The sequence below is a fragment of the Hyperolius riggenbachi genome, chromosome 7 (assembly GCF_040937935.1).
Source record: "Hyperolius riggenbachi isolate aHypRig1 chromosome 7, aHypRig1.pri, whole genome shotgun sequence".
In the NCBI taxonomy this organism is placed as follows: Eukaryota; Metazoa; Chordata; class Amphibia; order Anura; family Hyperoliidae; genus Hyperolius; species Hyperolius riggenbachi.
In genome coordinates, this window is record NC_090652.1 from 49,443,898 (window position 1) to 49,458,139 (window position 14,242).

Sequence of the window (14,242 nt, forward strand, 5' to 3'; positions counted from 1 at the left end):
GGGGCAGTGGAGGCAGCGGTGGGGAGGGGGTAAATATCCCCCCCTTCCTCACCTGGGAGCCCTCCTTCTGCCTCTCTCCCCCTCCGTTTAGCGGTGGCAAGTACGGCTCGGCGGCGGGGAGGCATACGGAGAATTACTCACCACTTCCACGTTCCAAGCGCCGGCAACGTCAAGTCGTCACACATCTCCGCCTTCAATGCCGCCCACTGTTCTTCCTGATTAGCGGAAGCACAGTGGGCGGTATTGAAGGCGGAGATGTGTGACGACATGACGTTGCCGGCGCTTGGAACGCAGAAGTGGTGAGTAATTATCCGTATGCCTCCCCGCCGCCGAGCCGCACTTGCCACCGCTAAACGGAGGGGGAGAGAGGCAGAAGGAGGGCTCCCAGGTGAGGGAGGGGGGGGGATATTTCCCCCCTCCCCACCGCTGCCTCCACTGCCCCTCCTTCTAGCGCTACTTCCCCCCCTCCTGGGCATCTATACTGGGGGGAACTGTACTAGCTATACTGGGGGCAACTAAACTAGCTATACTGGGGGCAACGAAACTAGCTATACTGGGGGCAACGAAACTACCTACACTGGGGGCAACTAAACTAGCTATACTGGGGGCAACTATACTAGCTATACTGGGCACTATACTGGGGCACTACCTACCTATACTGGGCACTATGCTAGCTATACTGGGCACTATACTAGCTATTTGGGTACTATACTAGCTATACTGGGCACTTTACTGGCTATACTGGGGCACTACCTATCCATACTGGGACTATACTAGCTATACTGGGGCACTATACTAGCTATACTGGGGCACTATACTGGGGTAACTATACTAACCATACTGGGGCAACTAAACTCCCTATACTGGGGCAACTATGCTAGCTATGCAGCCGCCCCCCCCCCTTAGCACGGCACTGTCCACTAGGTCGCGCAAACACCCGCGCCGCCGCCCCCCCCCCCCCCCCCCGCCGCCGTTCCCCGGAGAAAAATATGGTCAGAAAGTGTTCCCCGGCCCGGAAAAGGTTGGGAACCACTGCTCTACATCACAGTCAGCAGACACATGGCAGTCAATCAGGCTGCATTCTCCCACAGACCCCCGCCCCTCCCCTATAAAAAAGCAGCAGCGCTGGCCATGTTCTCAGTCTGGTGCTGCTGCTGCTGCTGCTGCTGCTGTAGTGAGTGGAAGGGAGAGACACTGCTACAGCGACAGCAACAGTAAGCTAGACAATTCTGATTGTTGCTGAATGCACCCCAAATCAAAAGCCCTTTTAAGAGCTCATATTGTTCTATTTGTTTTTTGGGGTTTTTTTGTGTGTGTGTGAGAGAGACACTGGTCACACTGCATACAGACCACATACAGTCATTGCTGGGCTGTGTAGTTCTACTATACTCTTCTATCTATATTGCAAGCAAGCCAGTGTACTGTCTATCATAAGCTGTACTTAGCTTCCAACTGTATCTGTTATTGATACCTGTGTGGGTTACATACACTGCATACAGGCCCAAGTCAGTTGCTTGGTCTTGTAGTTCTACTATACTCTTTTAACTATTTCAAGCAAGCCAGCACACTGTCTATCAAAAGCTGTGCTTAGTTTCCAACTGTATCTGTTACTGATATCTGTCTGTGTGGGTTACACTTACACTGACTGCATACAGGCCACACAGTAGTCATTGCTGGGCTGTGTAGTTCTACTATACTCTTCTAGCTATACTGCAAGCAAGCCAGTACACTGTCTAACATAAGCAGTGCTTAGCTTCCAACTGTATTTGTGATTGAACGTACTATAGGATATCTGTGTGTGTGTGTGTGTTAAAATACACAGCCCTGTGATACACACACACACACACACACAGCTGCTGTGTATTTGACACTGATTGTGTGCCTTTTTGTGATTACACACACACTGTCTATCACTATTGAATATTGTTAGTACTACTGCACATACCCCCTAATATGAAAAAAATAACAGGCAGAGGCAGGCCACCACATAGGTCTGTTCAAGGTCGTGCTGGCATGATTTAGTCTGCCCCTAGACCAAAGTACAGTGTTCACAAGGTCATACCCTCAACCCCCAAGATTGTCAGGACAAAGTTGAATATTTAACACTGAACACCTCATCTTCCTGAACTTCCGCATGGAACCGGGATATATCTTCCTCCTCCTGCTCTGAATCAGGCACCCCACAACTACTTACCACTCAACCGGCAGCCACCACCGATACTACTATCACCACAGCTGCTCCATTTCAGAGTTCGCAGGAGTTATTCACAGAGGTTTGTGGTGAATTTATTGATGCACGAGCATTATTGGTACAAGATGAAAGTGCTAAGGATGTTACACCAACACCACCTCATATCTCACTTTGGCACCACTACACACATGGATATAAGGTGTGAGAATGATGATGAAGTACCTGTTAGTGCAGTTTTGGAGGTGTCTGATACAAGCAAAGCTGTGGATGATGATGATGATGATGGCATGGATGTCACATGGGATCCCAGAAGACAAGATGAACAGGGGGACAGTTCAGAGGGGGAGTCAGAGAAGAGGAGAGGAGTTGCTGTAAGAAGCAGGGGGAGCTAGTCGGAAACAGCTCATGGCAGTGTCCGGCGGCATGTATTGCCACCTAATGACAGCTAGCCAGCACGCCCTTCAACGCCAGTTGCTGCAGCAACCACCAAAATGCAGTCATCCCAGAACTCACCAGTGTGGAAATTTTTTGTTGTCTCTGCCTCAGATTAAAGCAACGCCTTCTGTACTATCTGCCACCAAAAAATTGAGTCATGGAAAAAGCAACACCCACCTAGGGACAACAGCCTTACAAAGGCACTTGATCAAGAAGCACAAACACCAATAGGATGAGCACATGAGGAAAAGCAGCGCACAAACACAAAGCCACCCTCCGCCTCCTCTTCCTCCTCCAGGTGCAGCATCTTCAGCCACTTTATCCTCCGCTACCCTTGCACCTTCACAGCCACCCTCCTCCACTCCACCTCTCACCTTGAGCAGTTCCTGCTCCTCTGCCCACAGCCAGATGTCCGTTAAGGAAATATTTGAGCGGAAGAATCCAATGTCTGCCAGTCACTCCCTTGCCCGGCATCTGACAGCTGGCTTGGCAGCCTGCCGGCTGTTACCATACAAGCTGGTGGACTGAGGCCTTCTGAAAATTTGTGGCCATTGGGACACTGCACTGGAAGATACCAGGCCACAATTATTTTTCCAAAAAGGTGATACCCAAACTGTACTGTGATGTTGAAAGGCAAGTGGTGTCATCTCTGGCACAAAGCGTTGGATCAAGGGTCCATCTGACCATGAATGCCTGGTCTGCAAAGCACGGTCAGGGCAGGTATATTACTTATACTGCACATTGGGTAAACCTGGTGACCACTGGCAAGCAAGGAGTACATAGCTGTGCAGTGGACTTGGTGGTGACACCTCCACGGCTTGCAGGCAGGCCTGCTGCCACCGCCTTTCCTTCTCCTCCTACTCCTCCTCCTTCTACGTCCTCTTCGCTGTCGTCCTCTGCCTCGGCTGAGTGCTACTCTACTGCTGCTCTCTCCTCTCAAACTGCACACCCCCAGCTCCCCAGGGCCTATTCCGCATGACAAGGTATGACAGTGTCACACCATCTTGGACAAGTCTTGCCTCAAAGCTGAGAGTCACACCGGACCAGCACTCCTGGCCGCTCTGAACAAAGAGGTGGATCAGTGGCTGACCCCACACCAATTGGAGATCGGCAACATGGTGTGTGACAACGGAAGCAATCTGGTGTCGGCTTTGAGTTTGAGCAGGTTGACACATGTGTTCTGCATGGCACATGTGCTGAATGTTATAATCCAACAATTTGTGTGCAAGTTCCCAGGCTTACAAGAGGTCTTGAAACAGTCTAGGAAGGTGTATGCGTTCCTACACGGCCATGGCATGCTTCTCCAATATTCAGCATAAAAAAAACTTGCCAATGAGGCGCTTGATTTGCGATAGCCCAACTCGCTGGAATTCAATGCTCCTGATGTTTGATCACCTGCTACAACAGGAGAAAGCCGTCAACCAGTATCTGTACCGCTACGGTGCTAGGGCAGGCTCTGGGGATTCTCTTGTTGAGGTACTGGACACTCATGCGTAATGCCTGCAGGCTTATGCATCCGTTTGAGGAGGTGACAAACCTAGTGAGTCGCAGTGAAGGCACCATCAACAACCTGATCCCATACGCTTTCTTCCGGTAGTGTGCCGTGCGTAGAGTGGTGGATCAAGCTGTCGAGAAGCATGAACACAAAGAGGAGGAAGAGTTGTGGGAACCAGAACCAGATGTGCCATTAACACCTGCGGCAGCAGAGAGGAGGGGGGGGGGGGGGGTGGGGGGGAAGGAGGAGGAGTCTGGGGAAGAGGAGTCAGAGGAAGAAGGTGGCTTTGAGGAGCAGATGAAAGAACAACCGCAGCAGGCGTTGCAGGGGGCTTGTGCTGCTCACCTTTCGTGTACCCGTGGTATTGTTCATGGCTTGGGGGAGGAGGAGAACTTCCCTGACATCAGTGAGGAAGAGGAAGAGGAGATGACTAGGTCGGCATCCAACCTTGTGCAGATGGGATCTTTCATGCTATCCAGCCAGTTGAGGGACCCCCATATAAAAAGGCTAAGAGAATGAACTTACTGGGTGGAAAGGCTACTAGACCCTCGGTATAAGCACAAAGGGGCAGAGATGTTACCAAATTACTAGAAGGATGAAAGGATGCAGCACTTGCACAACAATTTGGCAAGTATGCTTTACAATGCGTTTAAGAGTGATGCCACAGTATACGGAAAAAAGGTGCCAGTAATCCTCCCAGGTCCACGCAGGCAAGGACAGGACGCTCTAGCGATCTGATGGTGATGTCGGAAATGCAGATTTTCTGTAGTCCAACGCCTCGCCTCAGCCCTTCCGGTTCCACCCTTCATGAACGCCTCGACCGGCAGGTAGCCAACTACTTGGCCCTAAAGAAACTCTGAAGCCACTTTAAAAATCAGTTTTTACCCTTTATTTTGTTTAAGTATCATTGCCAGGCGTAAAATGCTGCTATCCCATGGCAGAACGAGGGTTCAATCACCCCCAAATCCCCAGGTCAAAAATCAGGGAGTGTTTCCTGATAGAGGCAGAGCTTTCTGCAGTAGCTCTGCCTCTCCTCGCATCAATCCCCACCTCTCCCAGTCCCCGCCTGTCTCAGTCTTCTTTCACTGAGAGGGGTGGGGGAGAGGGGGTGATCCGCCGTGGATTGACGTGAATGGAGGCAGAGCTACAGCGCTAAGCTCTGCCTCCCTGGGCAGCAAAATCCACGACCAGGAAAGTCATGAACTTTTTCCCTAGGAATTGAGGGTGATAAAACACTCATTCTTCCGTGGGGATACGGTGTTTTAGGTCTGGCAATGATCCTTAAACTAAATAAAAGGTAAAAACTGATTTTATAGTGGCTTCAGAGTCTCTTTGAGTGCGGATATAGAACCTCTGAGCAGTGATGAACTACTGGACTACTGGGTGCGCAGGCCTGACCTGTGGCCAGAGCTGTCACAATTTACCATCCAACTTCTGGCTTGCCCCGCCTCAAGCGTCCTGTCAGAAAGGACTTTCAACGCAGCAGGAGGCATTGTCGCTGACAAGAGAAGTCACCTACGTCAAAAAAGTGTTCAGTACCTCACCTTTATTAAAATTAATGAGGCATGGATCCTGGAGGGCTACTGCCTGCTCGAAGACTAAGTCAGTCCCAACACAGCATCTCTGCCTGCACGCTTCTGCTGCTGGCCCGAAAACGAAGTCAGTCCCTACACAGCATTTCTGCTTGCAGGCTGCTTGACTGCTTTCTCCGCCACCACTAACAGGGTCTAGGACTCCAGGTGGGTTCCTGAATTTTTAAGGTCGATATCAAAAAGAATAATAATTTTTCTGGTGCGTGTACATGCCTGCCTACTTTTTCTGGATGCACTGTGGCTGCAACAACAAAACGCATGTACATGTGTCTATTCCCCTTCATGATCATTACCTTGCCGCGGTGAAGGGGCTTGCATATCACAATGAAGCAATGACCTATATGAGTGTGTTGGGGGCACACCCAAGATAATAAAGTTGTTGCTTCATTGTGGACAGTGTTCACTGTTCTGTCATTGAGCTACCTTAGCCCAACCATATGGGCTGGAAAACCGCCATTGCCTGCACTGTCGCCAACATGTGCACCAGCACGGTCATCACTACACAAACAGCTGTTTGCGGCAGTGCTTTAAGCAATGAGTTTGGTCTGTCAGTGTGAATCAGTACACCACTTACACTACCTGATCGATGTATACACACGCAAGATGTTTTAAAGCACTTTATGCCTCCAGTTTAGGAATGCAATGTCATTTCTGCCCTGTGACAAATGCTCCGGACGCGGAGCAGTACAGATTGGTGCTGATCCTTATAATATAATAGTTTTCAAAAGTACCAAAGCAGGTCTGTAACTGCAGGATCTCATCATTCTGAACTGTGCCTTGCTGTCCATTTGACACTCCATGATCTCGGTACACCACAATCTTCTCTGGCAGCGAATGATTTACCTTGTAGTACTTCCGGAGAGGAGAGCGGCCACAAGGTACAGCTTCAAGCCATCCATAATTTCCTGATGTTGAAGCTGAAAGACTACACAGAAGTAGCAGTGGGTCAGAATGAATATATGTTGGCCACACAACAAAGCCTGTCACTGAACGGTAACTCCGGCCGGCATCATGGTAGATCCATTCCGATCACCGTCACATTTTTCAGGAGACTGTTGTCCACGCCCCACAGCTCTCCTTCAAGCTTGCAATTTAACTGCAGCTAAATTTTCTGTGCGATGCTTCTCAATTTTGTTGGATTAGAGACTGCTTTCACATTCACAACTTGAGAAGGCACAGGTGTTTGTACACAGCACAAGTAATTTATGCCACCGTACAGGTTAGCGCTGATCGGCAGGTATTCGCTTTGGAATTACCACAGTTATCAAAGTAACATCAGGAGAAAAAAAAATTGTAGAATTTAATAACTTTTTAATTTTCAATTCATAAAAAAATATATATATATAAATATTTTTCATCATCATCGCCTGCACCTTCGCCAACGTGCGCACGAGCACGGCCATAACTACATAACCATTGCCACCGAGAGGACTGGCAGTTTATGTCTTGGGAGTGTCAACTAATGACAACCCTTTCTGGCTGTTTGCGGCAGTGCGTTAAACAGTGAGTTTGGTCTGTCAGTGTGAAGCAGTACACTACTTACACTACCTGATCCATGTGTACACACACACACACACACACACACACACAATGTTTTCAAGCACTTTATGCCTCCAATTTAGGAATACATCATGATTTCTACCCAAAATCTGAGGTTCAGGCCATCTCCACTGATTTACACCAAACCATCAGCAGACTAAAAACCTTCAGTAGACTAGTCTAAACTGCTTAGTGAATTGAGGCATTATGTTTGCCTCGGGTACACTTAAAGAGAGTCTGAAGCCAAATTAAAAATGACTTTTAAGCTTATATTCAGCAGGGGCATGTTTGCCCCTGCTAAAACACCGCTATCCTGGGGCATAACGAGGGTCCTTTACCCCCCAAATCCCCCCTGCAAAATATACGACCAACTTGGTCATGGATTTTGCTGCCCCTGTGTGCTTCCGTGTGAGGCAGGGCTATGAGCTGCAGCCCTGCCTCACACGCGTCTGTCAGCGGCGGATCTCCGCCTCTTCCCCCGCCCCTCTAAGCGAAGGCAGACTGAGAGGGGCGGGGGAGAGGCGGAGATCCGCCGCTGATAGACGCGTGTGAGGCAGGGCTGCAGCTCATAGCCTTGCCTCACACGGAAGCGCTGCCCAGAGGTAGCAGGGGGATTTAGGGGGTAAAGAACCCTTGTTGTGCCGCAGGATAGCGGCGTTTTAGCAGGGGCAAACATGCCCCTGCTGAATATAAGCTTAAAAGCCATTTTTATTATGGCTTCAGACTCTCTTTAAACACATATGATGTATGCCTATGACACTGACTTTATATCAATTATTCCTGTTCCCCACTAGGACCGCTTCCTGTAAATGGGACTCTCCAGAAAGTCATGACTCCACTTATTGACCACAATACATGTGATAGAATGTATCATAATGGGTTGTCAGATAATACCAGCGACCCAATTGTCAAAAGTGATACGATCTGTTCTGGCTACAAGGATGGAGGGAAGGACCCCTGCCAGGTGAGTGATCCTAGTAGTAGTAGTGAACCAGGAACTCCAGAAGGAGTATAGAGGAAACCCACATGTGGTGTATAGACATCCCCAAAAGGAATATAGAGGAAACTGCCAAACAGGGTCGGACTGGGCCACAGTAGTGCAGTTTTTTCCCTCGGTGGGCCCTACCTCCAGGTCTCTGGTGCCCCCCCCCCCCCCCCTCCTCGTCTGACAAAGCTCCAATCGCTGCCTGCAGCACAAAAATTCTTCTCTCAGTGCTGTAATCACTCATGTTGAGAGCAGTGGCGTAGCTATCCTACCATATTATTATTATTATTATGTATTTATATAGCACTGACATCTTCTGCAGCACTGTACAGAGTACATAGTCATGTCACTGACTGTTACCAGAGTAGCTCACAGTTTAATCAATGTTATATGTATGGTAACTAGGACATTACTTTATATTGAAGGAGGGGACTCTATGCAAAGTTTTGATGGGCAGCAGTGTCTCTGAATTACAATGCTGCTAAGATCATGTACATTTGGCCCTGTCCATAATACATCATGACCACGCCCACCTTCCGGTGCATGGTCACGCCCTTTTTTCACCTCAATCATGGGATGTGTGGGCCCCAGGTTGAAATTTCTTTGGTGGGCCCCCAGTGTCCCAGTCCGACCCTGCTGCCAAAATAAATGAAAGGGAGCACCAAAAGGATTAGAGAGGGAACCCCTGGGGAATAGAGGGAGGCCCAGGAGTGTACAGTGATCTTAAAGGACATCCGAGGTGAAAATAAACTGGATGAGATAAACCATTGTTTTTATCCCCCTTCTCCTAAAAAATATTTTTTAGATATCTTACAGTTTTATTTTATATTCAAATCTAGTTTTTACTGTTTTACTGTCTCTGCTCAATGACGTTGTCATTGAAGTATCAGGGCTGTAACTAGGCACACATGGGGCTCGATTTACCAAGCGGTGCAAAGTGTTAGCACCGTGGTGAAAAGGCCCTCTTCACGCCTAAAGTCACTTTAGGCATGATAAGAAGGGCTTCGCGCGAAGTTTCCGCGCGTAAAGTTTTGCGCGCGCTCCCGCGTGCGTGCGCGCGAAGCGCCCCTCACTTCGCGCGATGCGCCCATTAAACCCTATGGGACTTTGCGCGCGCGCCTGTGCGGGTGCGCGCGCAAAACTTTGCGCGCGATAACTTCGCGCGAAGTGCAGCCAAAAACGGTGCTAACTCAGTGGTGAAGAGGTCATCACGCCTAAAGTCCTTTAGGCGTGATAACTGGGTTAGCACCGCTTGGTGAATCGAGCCCATGGAGTGCAAAAAGAAAATGCATACAGAAAAACGCACACAAAAACTGACAGACAAGTGTTGTCCCAGCCTCAGCTTCCTATTACACTCACTCTGTCAATCTCTAATGGCGCAGAACCTTGGTCTACAAAACTTTGTAGGATTCCTTATGAGTGAGTGGCTGAGCAGATGAAGTCATAAGAACAAATGTGTAGAGAACAAACGTTTTTTTTCTCTCCTTGCCCTTAGTTAGTCTCTCAAGACGTGGCCCCCTTTGGCTTCAGGGCCCCCCTGCGGCTGGCTGCATCCTTTGCAGGGTCTATTGTTGTGCCCCTGTGAAGTATGCCAGAGCTCAAATCTATGAATTATTGACCTTTTTTAATCTCCTTCCTGCTCTCAGAAGCTATTCACTGATAGGTAAGTGTTTTATGGCTGTAATTACTTATAGTAAGTAAAAAAGGAACACAGGCTAGTTATTTTTGTGTTTGGCACTCTACATACGTGTGTCTATCTCATCATGTCACGCCACCTCGAGAGACTGATGTTTCCCAAAATGCCTGTTTTTATTTTAAAATTCTCTTTAATATCAATGCCCTAACCGAAAAGCTGCATCCCCACGGCGGAACACTAAATAAATCACCCCAAACTTCCTGGGGCACATTGCGAGGAGCACTTCCGTAAAGAGGCAGAGCTTTGGGCTGTAACTCTGCCTCTACACGCGTCCACTGAGAGGGGCGGGGAGAGACGGAGATACCCGCGGATTGCCGCGCATGGAGGCAGAGCTACAGCTCAAAGCTCTGCCACCCCGGGCAGCAAAATCTATGACCAAGAAAGTCGTGGATTTTTGCCCTGGCAGTTTGGGGTGATTTATTTAGTGTTCAGCCATAGGGATGTAGACGTTTTAGTTAGGGCATTGATGTTAAAGAGGTAAAAAAAAACAAAAACCCTGTAACCTGTATTTTGAGAGACTTCAGAGTCTTTAGAAGAGATTTAGAAGGAACACCATAATGAATGTAGAGGGAACCCCAGAAGAAGTGTACCAGCAAGAACCCCAAAACATTCTGTAGAAGGAGGGGTGGAGAAGGACACCCACAAGAAATGAGGCCCCAATAAAGAGTTTAGTGAGGCCCCAAAATGGGTTGGAGTGGGACCGCCTGAAAATATATAGAAGGAATCCCAAGAGGATTGTACAGGGAGACTCAGTCTATATAGGGTCCCCAGAAGTAATGCAGGGAAACAGGAAATTTGGGCACATGAGGCAAGTGGACAAAAAGGGCGCCACCTTTCACTCCCATAAAATCGTTTGACAGGTGCCGAACAGGAAAAAAGGGCACCCCGGAGATTAACGTTTTCAAACTATGCTAGTGATGATTTAAGTTTACAAAATGCACCTGTGACAAATCACATTTACAAACATACTAAAGATAAATATCGTATTTAACTAAACCGTTATTTAAAATGTTATCACTTACTGTTTGTAAAACATTATTATCCACATAAAGTGATCAGTAAGTAAATCGTAATGTATTTTTTATAGTCACTATTTGTAAAACATTATTATCCACACATTAAAGTGATCATTAAGGAGGGGGGGTGTCTTAGGGTTAGGCACCACCAGGGGTGGATTTAGGGTTAGGCACCATCCAGGGGGGGGGGGGGTCTTAGGGTTAGGTAGAGGGAGGGTTCTGTGTGAGAGTAGGGTTAGGTTTAGTTGTAGAAAATATTAGTAATATTTACTAATGTTTTACTACAGTAATTACGAACATACTTATATATATTTTTTTCATTGTTATAAACAATATTTGCAAATTGTATTACATGAAGAAACAATAAATGAAGGTTATACACAATATTATACATATATTATCGTTTTTTAACATACATAATTATAAGTTTTACTTTCAAAACAGTGAAGATTATCGTGTTCACAATTTGCGATTTTGTAGACATTAGTAAAGGGACTCCGAGCAGTGCAGAAACTATGGAAAGATGCATATCATTTTGAAGCTCTCTTTCTCCTCTTTCCAATGATATATAAACCGCCGCCCTATGACTTTTAGTTTTCGCTATTTTTGTGATCGAAATTGCGGCTGCTGGTTTATGTGTCGTTGGAGAGAGGAGAAAGAGCTTCAAAATGGCATGCATCTTTCCATAGTTGCTTGTATTACACAGGATGACTTTTCCCCAAAGTCGGCAGCTGCTGACTTTGGGGAAAAGTCGTCCTGTGTAATACAAGTAACTATAGAACGATGCATACCATTTTGAAGCTCTCTTTCTCCTCTTACCAACAATATATAAACCGCCGCCCTACGCCGTTTTCGCTATTTTCGCGATCGAAATAAGGAAAAATAAAAGGCGTAGGGCGGCGGTTTATGTGTTGTTGGAAAGAGGAGAAAGAGAGCTTCAAAATGGTATGCATCGTTCTATAGTTACTTGTATTACACAGGACGACTTTTCCCCAAAGTCAGCAGCTGCCGACTTTGGGGAAAAGTCATCCTGTGTAATACAAGCAACTATAGAACGATGCATACCATTTTGAAGCTCTCTTTCTCCTCTCTCCAATGACACATAAACCAGCAGCCGCAATTTCGATCACAAAAATAGCGAAAACTAAAAGTCATAGGGCGGCGGTTTATATATCATTGGAAAGAGGAGAAAGAGAGCTTCAAAATGGCATGCATCTTTCCATAGTTTCTGCACTGCTCGGAGTCCCTTTAAAGGTTTTCATTCTGGAAAACATTATTGTAAACAAAATACAACACAATATTTTTATAAACGCTATTAGCACTTATGGTTTACACCATACGTCCTTTTTTTCCCCAGACGCTGGTTTTGCATGGATGCGTAATACAGGAGATGGAACTCTATTAGGAGTGTAAAAGGAACCCCAGGCATTTTGTGAAAACTCCTTTCCAGATCTTGCAGTATCTATCCCCCCACCTCCAACCCCGACACAAACACCCTTCCTGACACCTAACCCTAACCGTCCCCCTCCCGCACTACCACCCTTCCTAATCCTGATGCCTAACCCTAACCAACCGCCCCTGCACTACCACACTTACAAACATAAAAAGTAAACAATTGAACATACACACGATAAAATGTTTGATAAAATTTGTACAGACAAATTATATAATATTAAAATAACTATAATGTTGCAAGTCTCAAAAAATAACATATTTCAAAAAACTTTAATATGTTCTAATGTTGAAAATGATATTTATAGGACACCCAATTTTCTGCTCTCTGTATTAATGATATTTGCATTAGTACCTATAGCGGCACCCACATTGTCCATGAGCTGCAGGCGTCCAGATTTCCTGCTTCTGTACAGTCAGTAATCAGTCAGTGCTATGTTGTTTTATTGAATACTAAATTTTCTCAAATAGCAAATTCCAAGATATGTTGCAAAATGCATGAATTCTCTAGCAATGACACGCATCATATATGTAGCTCTGGACCCAGCTGATGATGTTCTTTTCCATCTTTCAGGGTGACTCAGGTGGAGCTCTCGTGTGTAAAGTTGGAGGTGTCTGGTATGAGGTTGGAATCGTTAGCTGGGGAGCATATTGTGCTGCTCCAGGTCTCCCCGGGGTCTTCACCCTGGTCACAGCTTATCAAGACTGGATCAGCAGCTATGTGCCAGTAACTTTCTACAGTGTGACCAATATTCCAACCCCAACAGAACCTTGTGGAGATGAAGTTATCACCATTCCACCCATTCCAACCTTTCCAATTCCCGATGGCATTTCTCCTTGTAGACCTCACTGGATGCTCCTCGTTATGGCTGCCTTTCTGCTGATGTTTGGATAGCTAGAGAATTAGCAGATCATCCAACCCACTGGTCGATCCACAGATATAATCCACTATCTGCTCCTAGACCAGTGATCTGGCAACATGGGCAATTTTAATCTAGGTACAGGAAAGCTTTCTATTTTCTTGACTCAAGCTTAGCTATATATCTAATCCACATAAATCTCTCCTCTCGTGCTGAATTTCACCAGTGGAGTTTCTGGCAGAAAAAGAGGCTAAACTCCTCAGTACAGCACACACCACTGAGCACAGTGATCTTGTAACAAGTTGTGACCTTAAATCGGGATTGTCAGTCCCAAAATCAAATTCCATTTACCCACTGCTTTGTGTTTATTATGTAGCCTGCCACCTCACCCTGCATTGCAAGCATTCCAATGTAATCATAAATGTTTCTGCTGTAATAAATCTAATCTCAGTCAGCCTGATTCTATTTGCCGATGAGAAGGAAGCTTGTCATCTCCCCTCTCACATTCCTGCTCCTCACTGATTGGCTGAGGGCAGTTCAGTGTGACACGAGGCTGAGAAGGGAGAAGCTGCTGAAATATGATCTATGCTGTGCTCACATCTGTTTACATAGAAATGACAGTTTCTATAAAAAAAAGTGGCCATACACGGTACAATAAAATGATCTGTTTTTTTTTTTACGGCAATTCGATAAATATGATCAGATCTCCTGAAAAAAAATTGAAAGTTTTTTTTTCTTCATTTGACTGAACAATCTGATCGGATTTCCCATTTTTTTTCTTTTTTATTTTTATCGATCCGGAATGCTGGACATTTTTTATAAACATTGTATGGTGTGTGTTAGATTAAATTTTCTCAGAGTTTCCGATCATTTTTATTATAATTGGGGAAAAAACGTGTGTGGTACATTGGTCATGTTTTTGAAATGTTACAATCAGTCAGAAAAATTGATTGCAATTATTAAATTGAACAGATATTTAAA

The 14,242-nt window shown here is 46.3% G+C and overlaps 1 protein-coding gene across 1 annotated transcript in view; it reads left to right on the top strand.

Moving 5' to 3' along the window:
• The window catches only part of LOC137525511 (serine protease 33-like), a 117,146-nt gene extending 103,524 nt beyond the window's left edge, over positions 1-13,622 (top strand). Inside the window, exons 4-5 of the mRNA XM_068246636.1 lie at positions 8,047-8,216; positions 12,976-13,622. Of these exons, the coding sequence (XP_068102737.1) occupies positions 8,047-8,216; positions 12,976-13,296 (491 nt within the window). The 3' untranslated portion in view covers positions 13,297-13,622. The remainder of the gene's footprint in view (positions 1-8,046; positions 8,217-12,975) is intronic.
• The last annotated feature ends 620 nt before the right edge of the window (positions 13,623-14,242 follow it).